This window comes from Apiospora marii (genome assembly GCF_038362585.1).
Source record: "Apiospora marii strain CBS 49790 chromosome Unknown utg000001l_segment0_segment0, whole genome shotgun sequence".
Taxonomy (NCBI): domain Eukaryota; kingdom Fungi; phylum Ascomycota; class Sordariomycetes; order Amphisphaeriales; family Apiosporaceae; genus Apiospora; species Apiospora marii.
This window is the reverse complement of record NW_027117372.1, coordinates 2,666,600-2,686,276: the sequence shown is the minus strand read 5'-3', so window position 1 is coordinate 2,686,276 and position 19,677 is coordinate 2,666,600. Positions and strand designations below refer to the sequence as shown.

General features: G+C 55.9%; 9 protein-coding genes across 9 annotated transcripts; 5 read left to right on the top strand and 4 right to left on the bottom strand.

Moving 5' to 3' along the window:
- Nucleotides 1–40: 40 nt before the first annotated feature.
- PG985_000889 (uncharacterized protein) lies at nucleotides 41–334 on the top strand (the record flags this gene model as incomplete). The annotated part of the gene is made up of 1 exon (XM_066820658.1): nucleotides 41–334. The coding sequence occupies one exon, from the start codon at nucleotides 41–43 to the stop codon at nucleotides 332–334; it is 294 nt and encodes a 97-aa protein (XP_066691537.1).
- A 1,012-nt stretch (nucleotides 335–1,346) lies between these two features.
- On the bottom strand, nucleotides 1,347–2,718 carry PG985_000888 (kinase-like domain-containing protein; the record flags this gene model as incomplete). The annotated part of the gene is made up of 3 exons (XM_066820657.1): nucleotides 1,347–1,755; nucleotides 1,868–2,403; nucleotides 2,488–2,718. The coding sequence occupies 3 exons, from the start codon at nucleotides 2,716–2,718 to the stop codon at nucleotides 1,347–1,349; spliced, it is 1,176 nt and encodes a 391-aa protein (XP_066691536.1).
- A 666-nt stretch (nucleotides 2,719–3,384) lies between these two features.
- On the top strand, nucleotides 3,385–4,769 carry PG985_000887 (uncharacterized protein; the record flags this gene model as incomplete). Its single annotated transcript, XM_066820656.1, has 2 exons — nucleotides 3,385–4,023; nucleotides 4,314–4,769. 2 exons carry the CDS (start codon nucleotides 3,385–3,387, stop codon nucleotides 4,767–4,769), a joined length of 1,095 nt encoding a protein of 364 aa, XP_066691535.1.
- Nucleotides 4,770–5,363: 594 nt separating this feature from the next.
- On the bottom strand, nucleotides 5,364–7,322 carry PG985_000886 (uncharacterized protein; the record flags this gene model as incomplete). Its single annotated transcript, XM_066820655.1, has 6 exons — nucleotides 5,364–6,079; nucleotides 6,137–6,379; nucleotides 6,433–6,507; nucleotides 6,564–7,088; nucleotides 7,152–7,185; nucleotides 7,251–7,322. The coding sequence occupies 6 exons, from the start codon at nucleotides 7,320–7,322 to the stop codon at nucleotides 5,364–5,366; spliced, it is 1,665 nt and encodes a 554-aa protein (XP_066691534.1).
- An 862-nt stretch (nucleotides 7,323–8,184) lies between these two features.
- Nucleotides 8,185–9,921, top strand: PG985_000885 (uncharacterized protein; the record flags this gene model as incomplete). Its single annotated transcript, XM_066820654.1, has 1 exon — nucleotides 8,185–9,921. One exon carries the CDS (start codon nucleotides 8,185–8,187, stop codon nucleotides 9,919–9,921), a length of 1,737 nt encoding a protein of 578 aa, XP_066691533.1.
- An 801-nt stretch (nucleotides 9,922–10,722) lies between these two features.
- Nucleotides 10,723–12,127, bottom strand: PG985_000884 (uncharacterized protein; the record flags this gene model as incomplete). The annotated part of the gene is made up of 4 exons (XM_066820653.1): nucleotides 10,723–11,153; nucleotides 11,232–11,299; nucleotides 11,355–11,475; nucleotides 11,674–12,127. 4 exons carry the CDS (start codon nucleotides 12,125–12,127, stop codon nucleotides 10,723–10,725), a joined length of 1,074 nt encoding a protein of 357 aa, XP_066691532.1.
- Nucleotides 12,128–13,209: 1,082 nt separating this feature from the next.
- On the top strand, nucleotides 13,210–15,103 carry PG985_000883 (FAD binding domain-containing protein; the record flags this gene model as incomplete). The annotated part of the gene is made up of 4 exons (XM_066820652.1): nucleotides 13,210–13,302; nucleotides 13,367–13,684; nucleotides 13,796–14,502; nucleotides 14,605–15,103. Coding segments are annotated over 4 exons (1,617 nt in total), but the record flags the coding sequence as incomplete, so codon positions are not given.
- A 545-nt stretch (nucleotides 15,104–15,648) lies between these two features.
- On the top strand, nucleotides 15,649–16,698 carry PG985_000882 (uncharacterized protein; the record flags this gene model as incomplete). Its single annotated transcript, XM_066820651.1, has 1 exon — nucleotides 15,649–16,698. One exon carries the CDS (start codon nucleotides 15,649–15,651, stop codon nucleotides 16,696–16,698), a length of 1,050 nt encoding a protein of 349 aa, XP_066691530.1.
- A 248-nt stretch (nucleotides 16,699–16,946) lies between these two features.
- Nucleotides 16,947–18,611, bottom strand: PG985_000881 (uncharacterized protein; the record flags this gene model as incomplete). Its single annotated transcript, XM_066820650.1, has 2 exons — nucleotides 16,947–17,762; nucleotides 17,862–18,611. The coding sequence occupies 2 exons, from the start codon at nucleotides 18,609–18,611 to the stop codon at nucleotides 16,947–16,949; spliced, it is 1,566 nt and encodes a 521-aa protein (XP_066691529.1).
- Between the last annotated feature and the right edge of the window lie 1,066 nt (nucleotides 18,612–19,677).

The following is a 19,677-nucleotide window of genomic DNA, read 5'->3' as shown; positions in this document are numbered from 1 at the left end:
TATTGGGCATGACGATGAATGGCCAACTCTTACCAGCTCTATGTCCCGGCGCACCTCTGCCCGCCTTGACGCTCACCTTAACCGTACATCCCTCGCCAACACCGCGGTCGCCGCAACCTTCACCACAAGTCCCTCCAAGGCCTCCAGGGTCTCCGGGATCTCCAGGGTCTCCAGGGCCGCCAGTGCCTCCAGGAGAACAACCAGGAATGCCAGGCCGTCCGGGACCACCACCTCCGCCAGGACAGCCAGGACGACCGGCACCACCTCCTCCTCCGCCACCACCACCGCCACCAACGGCAACAGAGGCTCCACCGATATCTCCGACGACACTTAAGACCAGCACAGTACAGTCAACGGCGACGCCAAGGCCGGTCATACCCACTTTTACTACAAAACCTACGACAATCACTTCGACTACACAGCCTACCAAGGTCACTTCGACTATACAGCCTACTATAGTCATCCCGACTACAGAGCCGACTATAGTGACTTCGACTACACAGCCTACTATAGTCACGTCAACTACGGAGCCCACAGTAATCATTCCGACTACACACCCTACAACAAATACCGACACAAACGATAATCAGGCGCCGCCAACAACTATGGTGACTCAACCAACTAGCGAAGTGACATCTGCACAGTCCACAACACAACCCACAACAACACAGAAGGACGCTGGTAACGGGCCTGCCCCCAAAGTAACAGGAGGTGGCAGTCCGTTTGATGCAATCATCAGTCTCGCAGCTCCGCGCTCAATACATATCGCCAATGCTCTACTAGCAGCCGTTGGTGTTACAATAATCTTATTTTGGTAGTCAAGATCGACGGAGAAGGAGACGGGGCCGCTCGATGTCGCAGGTTCAACCACTCATTGGAGTGGGAATCAGCCTAATGTGTAAAACTATTGATAAACAGAAAGAAAGAAAGAGTGACGGCCATACACTCGTTTGTTGAAGATACGGGACCAGGGATAAACGGCGCTGGGGAATGGCTCGGGTTTTGGAGCAACATGCCCCTTCGGCGAGAGATTGGCATATGGGGAATCTGTAGGATTACTAGAGAAGAGAAGGCGACAAAAAGAAGCACTCGGTGCTGTTGGGCAGCAACGAGATGATGGAGAACTTGGGATGTTGAGAGCCATCTTGGGCTGCGGGACCAACATCTTTGTAGGATATATGAAACTGCTACGCGATAACGCACATTACGATTATAATCAATCAGTTCAAAGCCCGTTGAATCATCAAACGAACGCTGACTATGTCCTCTGCGGGAGCTTAACTGTGGTAAGGTTATGTAATTAGGTGATGCATCTCTTGAAGGTGTGAAAAGGGGCTCGCTGGTGACTAGTTCCGCTTGACAGTGCTGAACAAGCACACCAGCTCCCCCGATTCGAACCAGATCCTGTCCTTACGCCACGCGTGGCATATGATATCCCGCCCGGCCTGCGCGACCTCCTGCACCTGCCCGGGCGCGCCCCAGCCGGGCACCGACGTGCCGAAGCAGACGAGATGGGCGCCCAGCTGCACGGCCGTCCGTAGCGCCGACGCCTCGGTGACGGCCCCGTAGCCCGCGGCGAAGCCCTCCATCATCCACAGCCCGGCGCGGACCCGTCTGTAGAGCCAGAGCTCGTACATCTCGGCCAGCATCTGGCCCAGGTCCAGGCTCGGCACGCCGAGCTGCGCCATCTCCCAGTCCACGACGAAGACGGGGATTTGAGTGTTTTGGTGGATGGGGGAGTTGGGGAGTAGGATGCTGTTGGTTGCGGTCAGTAAGTACATTTTGTCCTTGACCGTTTGCGGCACACTTGGAGAATGAGCAAATGGGGCAAGGGGCCCTTCCCCTTGAAAGCATTTCGTATACTTACTTGCCCGTCCAGAAGTCGCCGTGTATTACTTGCAGGCGGCCCGTGTCCCGAATTTCCGCCGCGGCCATCTCCTTGACTTCCTCGAAGACGGGTACCGCCTCGGTCAGGATGTCGGGGAACTGCGCGGCGCGGTCCAGCAGCCACTGGAAGTTGATGGTGTACTTCAGGCCCTGCATGACGCCGTTGGCGGCCACGGCCTCGCGCATCTCGTCACGGGGGTGAAGCTCGGACGAGTTGTCGTGGAATGCGCGTAGCCATCGTCCCAGGGACCGGCCCAGTTGTCTGGCCTGAGCCTGCTGCTGCACATCTGGTGATTCAGCGGCAGGGGAAGAGGGGGGTGCTGACCAGTGCTCCAGGGCGTATGCTTTGAGGTTGGTGCCTTTGGGTAAGTACTCCTGGACCTGCGTGTTGGGGTCCTGCGGGAAGGGGTAGTGCTTGGGCGTGCGCACTACGTATCTGGAGCCATCATGGCTGGGGGACGTGGAAGGATCCACAGAGGACGAAGAGAGAGTCCGAAGACAGACATCTTCAATGTGCTATGCCGAATGTATAAGCCATCTTTGTCAGGCAGGGCACCATGAAAATGCAGGGGCGAAGAGGAAAAGGGCCATGCTTCTTACACAGCGCGACGTGGTCAGCTGGAAGCCCGGGTTGCTTGCAAGAAAGCCTTCGCTGTGCTTCACGAGCACTTGGGCGACGCCATCATGCGGCTGTGCCAGGTCGGCGAGGTAGATAAAGTTGGCGGTGCCGCCGGAGAGCGGGACGAGAGACTTGGCTGCGAACGGAGTGCCCTCGAGCGAGCGAAGGACTTTGGATTGTATTTCGGCCTGAGATTGTGCTGCTGCAGACATATTTTATCAGAAGGCCTTAGCCAATATATCTACAAGATGGAAACGATCGATCTATAGATTTGAAAGAAGACAACTACATAAGAGACCATGCGTTGCTTCCAATGCCTACCAATAGGCTATGGAGTCACTTGGAGTCGACACTTTCGTTTTATATGGACTAATGTGTAGGCTTGGCACTATGAGCCATAATGATGTTCAGCTCTCAGGCAAGCGGGGCTTAATTGCAGCTGTGGCAGTTGAATATACTTTGATGAATCTTCAGCTACATACAGCAAAAAGTAGCTAAGCGGAGGCGGGTTGGTACTAGGTTGTTCTTTGGCTGCTGTGACCAACAAATCAGATGAATGGAATTAGATGGTGCTTTGCTGGATCTGGACTCCCGCTTTTTCGGGGATCGGGGTCGAGTGGGCCTGCAAAGCTTCCCGGACGTACGATTCTTGAGGGTCAACTTATGGATGATATACTAGGTAGGAACTGCCTGGGATGATTAGCTGAAGTACAATTCATCATTTCACCGTACTCGTTGAGTACATTACAAATGACTTAATAAACAGCCGATTCTCTTTGGTGCAGCTAGACTGGTTCATCGCCAAACGACACTGTTCAGTGACTTCTATTAGCGTCGCACACCAAACGTTTTGTCACATCAGCACGCAGCCCACCACCATGTCTGCTTCGCCAAACAGGGGGCAGCTCAACCTGCCTGTAATAGACATATCGCCCTTCATCTCCTGGCCCTCACATGAAGACGACGACATCACCAATTCTCAAGCCGCCAAAGACAGCGAGAAGGATGGGGACAGACTCCAACCCCAAGCCGACCTCCCGAAACCCGCCACGGCAGCGGATCTAACCCCGGCGCAGCGCACCACCGTCGCCGCCCTGCGCGCCGCCGTCCGGCACCCGGGCTTCTTCTACCTCACGGGCCACGGCGTTCCGCGCGAGCTGATGCAGCGCGTTCTGGACCTGGGCCGGCAATTCTACACCGCCGACGACGCCCTGGCCACCAAACGGGCCATCGCGCGGCGGCCCTGCGGCGACCGCTACGGCGACGGCGCCCGGGGCTGGCAGGACGTCGACGCCATCGCCCGCAACGACTGGCACGAGGCCCTCGACCTGTATGCCGAGATGGACGGCGGCGCCGACCAGGTCGCCGCCCACCGCGCCTTCAAGGCGTCGCGGCCCGACGCCTGGCCCGGCGTCGACGGCCTGCTCGAGGGCCGCAACCTGTACCCGGCCCGCCCGGCCGCCATGCGCGACGTGCTGCCCGGCTACGTCGCGCGGCTGTGCGCCGTCGGGGAGGCGGTGATGCGGGCGCTGGGGTTCGCGCTCGAGCTGCGGGACCCCGAGTTCTTCGTCGGGGCGACGCGGGACTCGTTCTGGTAAGCGACTTTCGGTGTTTATTCTTTCCCGATTTAGTGTTTATTCCAGGTTATCCCAGTGTCTTACGAGGGAAGAGGAACCGTTTATTCGAGAAATTTCCATTATTCCCTCTTGAGACACCCTGTTCCCTCCAAAAAGGGTAAATGCTAACGCCGAGAAGGTGCCTGCGCGTGCTGGGGTACCCGCCCCTGCCCCCCGCCTTCAGAAAGAAGACCGATGGGTTCGAGGAGGATGACGACGAAGAAGACGAGGAGATGGTGGGATGCGGTGCCCATTCGGACTACGGGTGCCTGACCATGTTACTCACCGACGAGACGCCCGGAGCGCTCAAGGTGCGCGTCGCCGGAGGGGAAGAACAAGAGGGGCAGAACAAGTCAGAAGAGCAATGGGTCGACGCCGACCCCCTCCCCGGCGCCTACGTGGTCAACATCGGCGACATGGTGGAGCAGTGGACGGGCGGCTGGGCGACGAGCACGGTGCACAAGGTGCTGCACGCGGGCGACGGCTACCGCATCAGCGTGCCCTTCTTCTACGAGCCGGCCAAGCACGTCGTCGTGCGGCGGCTGCCCGAGTTTGGCGGCACCGAGGCCGACCCCGAGGTGCGGTACTGGGACCACCTTGTGAGCAAGATCGACGGCAGCTTCTTCCGGAAGCGGACTACCTGGTGAAGCCTGCTGCTAAACATGCCGGAAACCCAGCCCACACCACCCCATTACCGGAGGGTATGCAATCCCTAGATGGTAGTTATGAAAATACCACATCACATGCATGAGAGAAGAAACGAACATAAAAGAAGGCATGCACTATGTCAGAGCCAGCCCCGAAGGGATTAAATCACTCCTCTGCCGGTGACTCCACCATTGGTGTTTCGGCTGCTTGGGACTGGGGGTATCTGAGCTGAGCGATATGCTTTGTGATGCTGAGTGAATAAAACTAACTACCAAACGCCTCATATGATCTATACAACCCTACATTTACACCTCAAAAGTCGTGCCGTTGATGGCCGATTGACAGACACGACCACGATGGCTCCATCGTTATGATAACATATATCCATTACGTTCTGCTCTCCGACCTTGACACCATGCGCCCTCGTGACCTCGCTGCCAGTGTTTAACTCTTATTAGAGCTGCACGCCCTAAACCAAGTCCGGGGGAGGCAATCGGCATTCCGGAGACTAACTGCTTGTATTTCTAGTATGTGACAAAAAGGAAGATGAGGTCCTGATTTAGGGGGGCCCAAATTCCGAGCAAACAGTTAGACTATTTCTTCCCCTTAACCAGTTTAGAGGTGTCTTCATCTTCATCGTCGCTGAACTTGTCGCCGTCTTCCCCCACAGCGAAGATAGTCTCGCCATCCTCGAACGAATCACGTCCGGGACTCACGGCCCGGTTCGCCCCCTTGTTCTGCGAGGGGGGTGGGCCAGCGGGAGGGGCGTAGAGCGACTCGGGCCTGGCAGACGCCGCAGTATCGGTGCCGTTGCCGTTGGTATTGTCATTGTTGCGGCTGCCATTGTTTCTGTACTTACCAACGTTGGCCTCTTCGTCGTCGCTGTCATCCGGGTTTCCGACATCGGCAAATTCGAAACCTCCGTCTTCATCCTGGGCAATCTCGTCACTCATGGCGAAGCGTCGGTTGTTGGCAGTGGGGCGCCAGACATAGGCAACCCAGGCCACGTCGGCAAAGTACACCAGGTTCAGCCAGCCGTCGAGGATGAACCAGCGGCTCTTCCAGTGGAACGGCACGTAGTTGGGATCCGATGCCGAGGCGAAGCTGAAGCTGTTGAAGAAGAAGAAGCCGAAGATGACCAGAATGGAAAGGAGGATGCACCACCACAGCTTCTTGTACATGGCTTCCTTGACCGTCTGCTTACGTTCGCGCAAGTCCTTGAGCGTGAAGTTGAGCGAGTTCAGCGTCCACACGTAGAAGGCAGTGAGGGTACCGGCCAGGGGCATCACGACGAGCAGAACCAACGGGCCTAGCAATGATTAGCATGTACGTACATGAGTTAGGGATAGTGCAGATCTTGGCTTACCAGCTGTATCAGGAGAGATCAAAAGACTAGTAATCGCGTAGACCAGACCGAAAACGAAGTGCGCAATGGCCAGGAACCGCACATAAGTCATGGTCTTACCAAGCGAAGGCTTCACGACACCGTAGCCCATGCATACAATAAGCAGAAGGAAGAAGGAGAACGAGTTGCGGAATGCGTTCAGCACCGCCACGACAACCAACAGTACGCGGGCGCCCACGTTTGACCCGTTCCGGTTCAGGTAGTCTGCGCAAACCATGTTAGCATTGAATCGGCGAAACTTAGCCAGAAATTCGTACCGTAAAATCCCCAGGTCATCAGCATCTCGACAACAAGGAACACAAGAATGGCCGTGATATAGTTCTGTACAGGCACTGGAAAGATGTTAGTGTACGTCGCAACTTGCAACTGATTGGCGCCTTCAACCTACGAATGTCATATCGGTGCTGGTAGTATAGAAAACCCCAGAACACTACCACGACGGCATAGAGAACGGTGATTCCGCCGTAGAAGGGCAGCTTGGGAATCTGCGTCGCAGGAAGTTCGCCATATGCCTCACGGAACTCGACTGCAGCAGCAAAGTTATCACCGCCTTCAAACGGAATGACGCCCACACAGTAGTAGCCAGTCTTCTTGATGGGGTAGTTGATGGGTTTGGCGTCCTTCAGATGAACAGCCTGGGTCAAGATCAGGTTGTTTGACTTTTCGGTGGCATTGGGCGTCAGGATGAATTGGCCGGCATCGGTCTTGTTGCAGTAGCCCATCTCGATGGTCTTGTCGTTGCAGATGTAGTGCTTGTCGTACGTGCCTTCAATGGGAATCCCAACAAGGTCATCGTCCTTATACTCAAACACCACGAAGCTGACGATGGGGTCTGCGTCGCCTTCGACGGGAAGGAATTTCGTCAGGATAAACGGTTCGGTAGGACCACCCCATGCTTTCTTGTTGTACATTCCTAGGCGGACAGAGTTAGAATCGTGCGTTCAGGGTCGCATGCGTCGCGCATAGTTATTCATACCGGCGCATCGTTGCCTGTTCTCCTCGGACGCATCCTGAACGAGTTTCTGTTAGTAAAGCGAACGGCAGGTACGGGGCGCTCAGCTCAGGCTATCCGTACCAATTTGACTTCCAGGGCCTGGGCCGTCCATAAGGACAGACCCAGCACTGTCAAGGTCGACAGCCACCTCATGGTCGATGATGGATATGTGTGCGTGCGTGTGTTGGGTGCTCTCCAGTTGAGGTAATCGGCAGCAGGCTAGATCAATCTGTCCACAGCTGGGCAGCTCGGGTTGGATAACTCGAGTGCCTGCTCTCACGGAGTCGCGGGTCACTCAGCCTCCGCGCGGGCGTACAACGGGAACACAGAGGATGTTTGGAATAAGCGAGGCGCAACACGAATTGCAGTGTCTAGAATTGAATGGAACAAAGGCAACACCAAGCAAACAAAAAGAAGCCTTTACGACGTGGTAGAATTGGAAGAACAGCTCATGGCTTTTTTTGGGGACGAGGATGCCCGGAAGTCGATGGAGACCTAGACTAACTAACCTATTGGACTGCTTGGCGGCAGCTTTGGAAACGTTCAAAGGGCCAGTTGAAACCAAATCGCGCTAAGCAGGGCGAGCTACGGCATGCATGCTATCATTGCGCGCAAGCGCAGCCGCCAATTCGGGGGACCATTGGGACCATTGGGGGACCATTACGACGCCCAAATACGCTGGAATACCGTGCCGCAGATCTCCACCACAGCTCGGCCATCACGAGTCAAGCAGTCGGGAAGCTGAGTTTCAGTGCTGAAAAGCTGCATCTGCATCCCAGCTTGAGGCTGCGAACCGACCTGCATTGCAATCTTGGGTTCGTACCTTGCGTGCTTGTACCATTATCTCCGCTCCAAATATTTGGGTATAGATCGACAGCCACATGACCTACGTACCTGTTTTCGCCAGCCACATTTGTCCCACATAACGTTTGAAGCTTTATCTTTTAGAGTATTCCTACGTTTCCCAATCCACCTATTCATCAGAGCTGGAATTGCGATTTGCAGCAGCGAGAACATGGGCAAGGGAACCGACAAGCTCTACATTACCCATTCGGAATGGTCGTCCTCCGACGCTTTTTCGGCCAACACTGGTGCTCGCTCCAAAGCCACCGGCGCATTTAGGCGGCTGCCCTTCAACTTTTGCGCCGCCAGCCTCCAGCCCTTCCAGAATGCCGTTTGCACCGCCGACGGCACCATCTTCGACATCGAAGTCATTTCAAAATGGCTGAAGGACCACGACACGAACCCTGTCGACGGGAAGCCTCTGGCTATGCGCGACCTTATCAAGCTCAACTTTGCGCGCAACGCCGACGTCGATTCGAGAGGCCAGGACGGTTCGGGCAGCGATGGGAAGGGAGATCTGATTGACCCAGTCACCTTCAAGGTCTTCACCGATAACACGCACATTGTCGCCATCAGGCACGGGGGCTACGCCAACGTATTTGCTTGGGATACTGTCGAGAAGATGAACATCAAGCCCAAGATGTGGCGCGATCTACTCGACGACAAGGAGTTCGGCCGATCCGACATCATCACTCTGCAGGATCCGCAAAACGCCGCGAGTCGAGACCTAAGCCAGTTCAAGTTTCTCAAGGACGGCGGTGAGGCGATTCTGACCAAGGAACAAGAAAAGGAGCGGGAGGAAGGGAATGTCAACATCGATGCTCTAGGGCGTGTAGGAGACAAGGTACTTCGGGCGAAGGAAGCAGTGGAGAAGGCGAGGCGCGAGCGCGAAGCTGGCGGCGATATCAACCACACCCATTCCAAAGCCCTGACGAAGAACTCCGACGGCAGCACTGCCATGCGCAAGTCGATGATCCAAGATAAGAAAACCGCCTACAACGCGGCAGCATACACGACTGGCCGCGCAGCCGCTTCGTTCACGAGCACAGGTCTCACTCCCGAGACGAGTGGCGAGCGCGCATTGCTTTCCGACGAAGAATACATGCTGAAGCCCCGGCGCGTCAAGATCAAGGGTTACGCGCGCATGGAGACCAACCTGGGCGACCTGAACCTGGAGCTCCACACCGAATTTGCACCACGCGCCGTTTGGAACTTCACGCGTCTTGCGCAAAAGGGGTATTATCGCAACATGTCGTTCCATCGCAACATCCGGAACTTCATGATCCAAGGTGGAGATCCTTCTGGAACCGGACGCGGCGGCGAGTCCATCTGGGGCAAGAACTTCAAGGACGAGTTCGAGTCTCCTCTGACCCACGACTCCCGCGGTGTCATCAGCATGGCCAACAAGGGCAAAAACACAAACTCGTCCCAGTTCTTCATCACATACCGGCCCGTGAAGCATTTGGACAACAAGCACACCATCTTCGCCAAAGTCGTAGGGGGCTTGGACGTGCTCAAGAGGATGGAGGAGGTGCCGGGCGACGGGTCGGATCGGCCGCTCAACAAGATCACCATCAAGGACGTCATTGTCTACCTCGACCCCTTCGAGGAGTTCCTCAAGCAGAAGGCGGACCGCGACCTGCAGGCGGAGCGCAAAGCGGAAGTGGAACGCCGCGGCGGGACGGAAGACGACCGGACCACATGGACTGGCAAGCGGCTCCGCGGCAACGGGGCTGCCGACTCGGGGAGCGGGGGTCCCGGGGTCGGGAAGTATCTGCAGGCGGCGCGGAAGCAGCAGCAGAACACGAGCGGAGAGGAGCTTCTCGAGGGCGACGCCCCGGATACGTGGGAAGAGCCTGCGCGGAAGAAGGCCAAGAGCGGTGGGTTCGGGAACTTCGATGCTTGGTGATTTCTTTTTACGTTGAAAAAAGCGATGTATATACAAAGATTGGCATTGGGCGGCGTTCAAGGGGAATACCCGTAAATAGGGGTTTGACGATATCAAGATTAGATTTGCATGATTCTTCATGCTCTTCTTCAACTGGGAGGTGCATATGTGGTTGCCCACCGTGCCCCATCTGTAACGTACGCGCATTTCATGAAGTGACATCAAAACATGCGACTTTCCAGACGACGTCTGTTCACCATCATGAGCCAGAACAGCCTTGATTCGTCGATGGTCATACCGAAGAGCTTAGTCGCCTAATCGCGAAGGCAGGAATCAGCCGGTGATCGTGGATCTATTGGCGAAGGAGATGACGCGAGGGACTGCGGACGACGTCAGAGCCCCCAAGGTGAGACAGGGGATCAAGTCGTCCGCATGATGCGCCCCATCCACGAACACATGACGACGACACGTTCAAGACGACGGACAGCACCGCCGTCTGTGATCCTCAGACGGCATCGTCACGGAGAACTTCATGTTCAGCGGCACGCCCTGTTTCACCGGGTGCCCGGCGGCGCTCTAAGCCGGGGACCATGGGAGTCGCCTGTCCTCCACCCTCTCGGTACTTATCACAATTATCCTCCAACTCAAGGTTTTCCTTCCCCGAGGCAAATTCTGAAGTGCCACGGAGTTCAATCTAGCACGAAGATATAAGAAATCGAAACCGGGTAGATAGATCAGGTTCAGAGACCGCATTTGCTCATGTATTGGACAAGGGCTTCTAAATAGTATTGAGGCTTTACTTTCTTTTGGTTTTTTACAAGACTAACTGGGAGCCGACCGCGATAGCATTTCGATACCCCCAGCTTCTGGCCGCGAGGATCCCCCTCCCGGCATCGCCATGTGATCAAAGGTGACGGCAAACGTCTGGGTTCGCATGATTCCCGGACTCTCGCCTTCTTCTGATGCCTCCGCTCCCCCTCCCAATCCCCCTCCTTCTCCGCCTTTGAGAATGACGTGGTCGCTAAACGCGGCGCTGCTCTGGCGCTTGTTGCCCCGGCCCCCCGGGGTCGTAAACTTGCCGGCGCTGTCTGAGCCGACGTAGGGGCCCCTGCCCCTGGGAAGGGCCGGGCGCTCGCCGCCGAGTTGCCGCTGGGTGCGGAAGAAGGTTCGCAGGATCGGGATGGAACACGCTACTATGGTGGCGTTGGGCTCGGCGATGCCCACAATGTGGAACACCCATATCGAGTGGAAGTCTGGTTTGGTCCGTCCGTTAGCCCTGTCTGAGTCTAGGTGATTTGAAGAAAGGGAGACAGAAAAGGATCATGGCTTACATCGGGTGTTCTCGGTGTCTAAAAGTCGGATGCCCTCAAAGCCTTTTACTAACCCAGCAAGGCCTGCTCTGCAGTGGAAGGTTAGTCAGCCCAATATCGGCACTGGGAGGATGCTAGACTTACATGACACCGACACTGGTTGTGATGAGTGCAGCGGCCCTCTTGTCAGATGACTTCATGGTTACTTCCAACATACGACTCAAGGGCAGGAAAGCCAGTATGAAGTCGGAGGCGGCGGAGAGGACTGTCCATTTCGTTAGCTCAACTGTAGAGGGGAATCGACTAGGGGGCTGGGAAACCAACATGCTCCCGCGACCTGTAACAGGATTCCATTCGTTGGGTGTAAACATGACGTCTGTATACGGTGTTCGTGAGGGTCTGCCAGTCTCCATGTCAATACTCTTTTCTCCTGGCATGTAGGGAGAGAAGGGGGGCTACATACAGTCGCATATATTCAACCAGACCAGAAACAGATGTGCGATATAGTACGAGTTGACAACGAGCAGGAGACCGACGATGGTCCACTTCTGCCAGCCCGTGGTGAAGATGCGTAGCAGCGTGAGGGAGAAGGACAGCTTGGTCAGCGAGAGGGCGAACTTCTGGAGGTTGTCGCCGATGAGCATGAGCAGCAGGATGGTGGGCTCATCGATGGTAGCCTTGGCGAACCCCCGGCGGAGCATCTCGGAGAAGACGCCGCTTTGGGCGATGGTGAAGAGCCAGCCGGCCAGCAGGGCCCGGTCGTCCCACCACAGCTGCATCCGGAGCGTGCGAATGTAGAGGCGGAAGCCGAGGAAGGCGCCCGAGACGAGCGTCATGCTCCAGACGACGAAGTTGCCGACCAGGCCCACGTCGCCGTCGAGCTTGTCGTTGAAACCCGGGGGAGTTGACGAGGACATGGGGGGCGGAGGAGCGTGTGTTGATTACGCGGACGAGTTTCGTGTCCGTAATCCGCAGAGGAAATAAAGGAATGTGGTGATAGGCGGGCAGTCTTTCTGAACTGGGCGCGCCGCTGAGGTCAAGGAGCGAGAGTTTTGTCCATTTCACAGAAAGGACGGTAGCAAAGACGGCGCGGGATTGAATACATGACGACAAGACCACAACTTCAGATGACTCTGCAGTCCCAACCAGGGGACTTTTGGGGCGGATGGATGCGGCGTTGGACCCAGAAAGGAGAGAACCAACCAAAGATGCCAAGTCCAGGAGTAGTAATATTGTTATGGGCAATCTCGGACCGAGTTGTCAGGCAACATCCTTCAGAACAGTATCCCCCCGTTCCGACTTGAATGCAAGGGGGCGCAACGGCTTGATGAGCGGTGATTTCCCCAGCCCAGTCCAGCCATGGGCGGAAATCTGCATGGTTCTTGCTCAATGAACAAAATTGGGGAGGCCGGTGAAGCAAACGCGCTGGACCCAGAGTTGCCAGCGATCTATGGGCGGCGGCGTTAATTGTCTGGAGGCGGCCTGGCCAATCGACACCATCGTCACAGCAGAACCGTCACACGCGGAGCGGCGGAAGGTGCCTGGGAGGCGGTACCTTATTTCCACGTGCCAGTTCGTGCCCGTGTACGGTTTGGGCTAGATGGGGTAATCTTAATCATACTAGTCGACGATCCCTCTCAACCGGGCTACGAATGAAATCCTCATGGCCTCACGGGCCAGACGCCGAACCCGGACCACTCAGCCAATCACAGTTCTGGACCCAACGACTCCAACAATTCCAACGGCCTGCATACATACGAGGCCTGCATATATTATTGGATTCTGGGGTTGCATTATTGCCTGCCCGACCTGCCGGATACCGGCCAAAAACCGGATGCCGTGTATGTATGCGTGCCTTTCTTCCAATGTACGAATTGCCGCCCGCTTTAAAAAGTTATGGCAATTCCCTCCCTTGCATAGATTGTATTGCGCCCCTGCAGATTCCTCTTCCTATCCAATTTTGTCCATCTCGCCTCGCCCTTTTGAGGAAATGATCCTCATGGGTTACCGCGTCAATAGCGCGGTGCTGCTACTGCTCGCCTCGTGTTCCTTGGGCAAGACCAAAGTGTCAACGGCTACCGGTGCCGAGAATGTAACTTCTTCTGACCCCCTCCTATCCATGCGGCCATGAGATGTATGGAACGCCCCACTGACAGTGCGACTTATCCCAGTGCAATTCTCTGATACTCGCCGGGTTGAAGGACGTTGTGTTCCTGCCCACAGATCTGGCATATGACGCAAGCCTGACGTATTACTGGTCGGCGACAACACGGGCTGTAAGGCCGTCTTGCTTCGTACAACCACAAAAGACTGAAGACGTCTCCAAGGCCCTTCAAGTTCTTTCCCAGACTTCGGGGTCTGATGATGTGGCTATACGCTCCGGCGGTCACTCCACCTGGGCATCCAACAATGTTGCCGGCGGCGTGACGTTCGACCTCAGCTTGCTGAATCGGGTTACTTATTCAGGGGATACTGTGAGCATACACTATTGATCTTCCATGAGCCTTGCATTAGGATCGCCACAAAATGTGTCTCTATATTTTTACTAGTATCACACCACAACTATCCTGCTGACGAGACGGTAGAAGATCGCCTCTATCGGCACCGGAGCAAAATGGGGCGCTGTTATGCTGGAGATCGAGAAATACAACCGGACTGCCACCGGAGGACGTGATGGGGACGTTGGTGTTGGTGGGTTGCTTCTCGGGGAAGGCCTGTCCTTTTACACGAGGTACGTTGCCGGAACAAGGTTCCCCTGCGTTGACTCGGGCATCGGCTCCGATATCGATGTTCTTTTTCAAAGCACTGACAAGAGCCGCAGCAAACGTGGTATTGCATCGAACGACGTCGTCAACTTCGAGGTCGTGCTCGCCAACGGTTCCATCGTAAACGCCAATGCAACAGCCAACCCGGCATTGTTCAAAGCACTGAAGGGCGGCAGCAACAACTTTGGCATCGTCACGCGATTTGATATGCTCACTTTGGATGCGACGCCCGGCGGGATATATGGTGGTATAAGCTTCATGGCGTATGAGCACAAGGACACAATGCTGGCTGGGTTCGTTCGAATGATCGACATCAATGGAGAAAATACTGCGGATACCGGGGTCCTCATCTTGGCATACAACAGCCCGGGCCCAGCGACGATCGCAATGGCCGTGGTGAATCTGGACGGCGTGGAGAATTCAGCGTCTTTCGAACCATTCCAGAATGTTCCAGTGCTGTCTCGGGACGTCAAGAGACGGACGTATGGGGATTACATCAATGCCTTCCAGATGAGCGGGGGCTCTCGGTAAGTCGGGGGGGGGGTTTCCTTTTTTTTTTTTTCTTATTTTTTTCTTTTTGGTTCTGTCAAATCTCGTTATCTCGGTCCTGAAGACTGATCTTTCTGTAGAAAGGTCTGGTTTTCTCTTTGCTTCAAGAACGATATCGACATCGTGAACAAAGCCGCTTCGCTTTGGGAAGCATTGACTGCAGAGACCGAGGATGTGTTCCCCGGGGGAGGCTGGGGTCTGAACTCGGTCTTCCAGCCCATGGCAAAGTTCTACGGCGAGATCGGTGGCGACAAGAATGTGCTGGGCCTGGATGAAGGCTTGAAGCACGACTCCATCATCTGGCTGGCGGATGCAGCCATGTCCACGCCCGAACAAGAGGCTTATCTCCAAAGAGCTATGAGAACCCTCACGGAGACACTTGAGGAGTACACTATCGAGAAGGGTGGTTATACCCAGTGGCGGTACCTCAACTACGTGGACCCGTCGCAGAACCCCCTGAAGTCATATGGCGAGGACAACGTTCGACTGATGAAGAGGGTAGCGGCGCAATATGACCCGGACAGGTTCTTCCAGGAAAGGGTCTCGTCTGGGTTCAAAATCTCCAAAGTTGACCATGATTGGTAAGCAGAATTCGATAGATATACAGCGCTTGAAGTCAAATTTAAGAAGCGCCTATACATGGCATGCGGTTTGGGTTGGGCATGTGATCTGGACGTGCAATCACGTCCTCAACGGCAAGTACGCTTGTAATCTTTTGTTTCATGAGGCCGCCCTTCATCAGGCCAGGTTCTTGAATAGGTAATTTGTCCTAAAGAGGAAATAAGCAAAGACTCGGGCAAGACGCTAGCAGGTAGTATATCTGACGGATCGCGCCTCCAATCGGACATTACAGATCTGACCCACTCTGGTCAGGGGAGCCGAGGCCCGAGATCCTATCCCCAGTATTTTCAAGCAGCTGAGCTGGCTGACTGGGCGGTATACTGTCATGCATGTGCCGTGAGATCAAGGGCGTGGTGGATCCTCCGGGGTAGGTCAGCCCAGATCCTTCAAATCTGGCGTTCCCCCATGACAATTGCACGGTGATATAAAGGTCTAGGCCACCCATGCTGCTGCTGATCTCTCCGACCATCTCCAATATCGCAGGCAGCAGCAGCATCATCACCATGGCTTCGACCGTTACTGAACAGACCGCCATCGAGGAGATCGGGCCGGGCCAATTCCGGTCCAAAGTCAACCCGGGCCGCATGGGCAACGCCAAACCCATCGCTTACGGCGGCTGCACGCTTGGCGTGGCCGTTAGAGCCGCCCACATGGCCGTGCCGCCCAACCACCACCTCTACTCGGTCGTGGGGCACTACCTCGGCCCGGCCTCGACGACGGAGAAGCTCGTCTGCATCGTGCACAACACGCGCACCACCAAGTCCTTCTCCACCCGGCGCGTCGTGGTCCAGCAAGCCCAGCCCAGCGGCAGCACCACCACCACCGCCGGAGAGCAGATGCGGACGTGCATGGAGCTCATCGCCGACTTCCACGCCGAAGAGCCCGCGGCGCCGGGCATGACCTACTCGGCTCCCCCCTCGCAGGCCTACGCGGGACCGAGCCACCAGTCCGAGACGCCCGCGGTGCTGCGCGCGAGCGACCTGTCGGCGGCCGAGACGGCGGCCGTGGCGCGCAGCCGCGACGTCTTCGCCCTCAACGAGCGCTTCCTCGAGACGCGGCCCTGCCGCGAGGGCGTGGCGGCGCAGAACCTGAACGGGGTGCTGGCGGGGCGGCCGACGACGCAGGACGCGCGCGCGCTGGCGGACCGGACGGCGGCCGAGTGGGTGCGACACAAACCCACCAGCTCAAACAACAAAGAAGAAGGAACCGGTCTGGCGTCGGCGGCCGACCAGGCCGCCGCCCTCGCGTTCTGCCTCGATGGCGGGCTGTCGTTCTTGCCGCTGACGCTCGACGGGGTCTGGCTGGGCGACGTGGGTGCGTGCTCGTCGCTCGACTTTGCGCTGCGGTTCATGGCGCCTCGGCCCGATTTCAATGGGTGGCATCTCCGGGAGCGCAGGACTGTCGCCGGCGGGGCGGGGCGCACGTACTCCGAGGCCCGGATGTGGGATGAGGAGGGGAACATGGTTGCGATTATGTCGCAGCAGTCCATTATGCGGCCGAAGCCGGAGAAGCAGGAGAAGGAGGAGAAAAAGGGGAAAGTCTCGCGGTTATGAGGTTTCTTCTGAGGTGTGAATGGGAGAAGTTGGATGTGAGGGTGCTGTATTGTGTGTGATTTGGACGTATTTGGCATGACGTTGTATCTTGATCATGATCAGAGAGGAGTTAAGAGGGACCCTGTGTCATTCATCAAGTTAAAATCATGCAATACTGCTTATACGTCGTATGAGAAAGACTTATACTTGCATAATATAGTATTCATTAGCATTTATTTCGTTAAAACTAGGATGGTGAAGCGCCCCTCTCATGTACTACTGTCCGTATCGTCCGGTTTTTCATGCTTCGGCGACCTCTCGTGTTCGGTGTTCTTGTGCAGGTCTACCGCCTCCTCCACCGTGATGGTCGTCACCACGTCCATCTGGATGCCGTTGTCCTCGACGTGAAGGAACTCCTGGCTGGGGCCCTGCGTGGTGCAAGAGCTGGTGCGTAACCGCGTCTGCCCGCCCATCCGCCACCACCACCACTGACTCTCGTTGTTGTAGCCGTCGCCGCCGCCGCCGCCGATGCCGCCGCCCCTGCCCGACCGGCCACCGACCCCTTTGCTCATGGGCCCCGAGATCCAGACCATGTTGCCGAACTTGCGCCACTCGGGCGTGCGCATGACGGCAAAGGCCCCCAGCCCCGCGTGCCGGATGTCCTCGGGCGTGCTGACGAACATGGTGGTCAGCCAGAGGACCGTGTTCCACAGCCCGTTGCTAGACACCATGAACGCGGCGAGGCAGTAGTACGCGTTGCCTAGCTCCTGCACGGGGCTGTCGTCGCCGCTGACGCGGCGGTTCTCGCGTATGCTCTGCTTGAGCCGGATGATGGCCAAGGGAATCGTACAGACGTTGTAGACAAAGGGGTAGATGAAGAAGGCCGGGTGGTAGCCTGAGGGCAGGTTGGCGGCGCCCGCGAAGGTGACGTGCCCGGGGGTTTGTTGGCGGCGGCAGCGGCGCTTCTGGCGCCAGATCTTCCAGAAGATGAGGGAGTAGAGGAGGCAGGTGTAGGGGATCGAGAACATCACCCAGGACCAGCAAGACCAAAGACGCTCCTTGGAATACTTGGGATTTACCCAACACTGGTGTCCCAACCAGCAAATTAGTCACGACCCAGTGCCAAAAAAAGGAAAGTCGATATGAAAGGGTAGATAGAATAGGGGGAAGGGGACCACACATACCCAGGCATTGGCTCTGACGTACCAGCCTCCAAACACCTTTCCGTTCTTTCCCGAGATCATCCCACCGAATACCAGACCTAAAGTCAGGAGCCATGCCACGAAGTTGACGACACTGATGACGGTATTTCGGGCTCGGAACCCCCAAACGATGGCCAGGTAGTTGCTCGTCGCCATGCAAATGAAAGCCATGCTGCTGTACAGTATTCCCATGCTGTTGAGCCAGCCCTGAAATGTACAGGCTGCCGTCCCGACATAGATGCCGTCGCGAAGCAGCCAGACGAGGTTGAGCGACATACCGAGGGCCGTGTGGCACTCCGCCGCGAGGATGCTTATGATGAGGAACGGGAACGGGTTTCGGACCGGCTGGTATGGTTCTCTTACTGGTGCCGGGTTTGCTACTTGCGGTTGTTGGTGGTGGTTGTAACTCCGGGTCGAGTGGCTTCGGGACACGGGGTTGTCTTGGCTGACTTCCAGCTGCCTCTGGACCGGCATACTAAGCGACAAGTCCAGGGAGATTTCCGATCGTGTCTCACCGGGACGCTGGCGCAGCTGCTGCCGCCGCCGAAGTCTTGTGCGGGCGGCGTCGATCAGCAACTTGGACAGCAGGTAGGCGAGCAGGGCTGCGGTCGTGACAAAAGATACGATAGACACCACAGCCACGGCGACCAGGCCACTGCGAAGACCTCCCAGAGAATACAAAGTATCATTTTCTTGTGCCAGTGTGCCGTTGCCTTTCTCTCTTGTGTCCATTCTGGCTGTTGGTTGCTCGGTGGGTGCCGCGATTGTTACACTTCCATCCTCCAACGTGGCCACCAAATCCGAGGAAAAATTGTTGACTTGTATTGATCGTGGAATAAGTAAGTTATGAGAAGGGCGGAGTCATATCAAATAAGTATGACTCGAAAGGAAAAATGAGAAGTCAAAGACGTGACGGCGGTTGCATTCACTTCGGCATGTTGTGATCACGAAGATCCCCCAGCCCGGTACTGAGTCCGGCTTTTTTCTTTTCCATATTATTTTTACTGTAGTTGCGGGTATGCAAGGGGGTATTCACACCTACATACTGACATTTGTTTGTTCCGTATGTCTTCAAATCATCGACGGAAGCGACACCTATAAATTTCCCAGCCTGGCCAATGCGTGCTCCCAGTTTGCTTGCCGACCGACTTCGGATGCCGGACGCTATCGCGTTTGCAAATAGTTGGCTCTTGTGCTCGTAGTCCGAGTTGTCCGAGCCATAGCATCGGATGCGGGACGTTGCACAAAACTCAGCTTCCTAGGGTTGATTACTCCTTTGGGGTCGCTTAGGCACTCCTTGCTTTGCATGTCATTTCTATTCTTACCAATTGTCTTTGGCTACAGATATGCTCCACTCCCTGGATCAAATCCTGTGGGAACATGTCCGCCTTTGGTGACATACGCATAATACGTTACATGCACTCGTTGCAGTGCCTCAAGTACCCAACTTCGCCTTACTAAGTAGCTCGAACAGAAGAACAGATCTGAAGAAGAGGCGCTACATGTCCCGTTGTATGTGATCTGGGGATATCGTCTGAGGATGACTTCTCTGCAGGAATTCCATACGGTGTCTGCTCGTCCATCCAGTAATATGTTGACCAGAATGTTGACAAATGAACATGTTTCAGGTCAAGAGGGAATACTCGGGTAATAGTTAGCCGCGCAAAGGACATTTCTTTATCATGACTGATTCAGCAGCCCCTTGATTCTGTATGGGTAATTGGTTGGTTGTTTCTGTGGCTGAAATGCAAGGAAGAATGTAGTTTGTGTCCTCTACACCACTCCGCAATACTCGGCC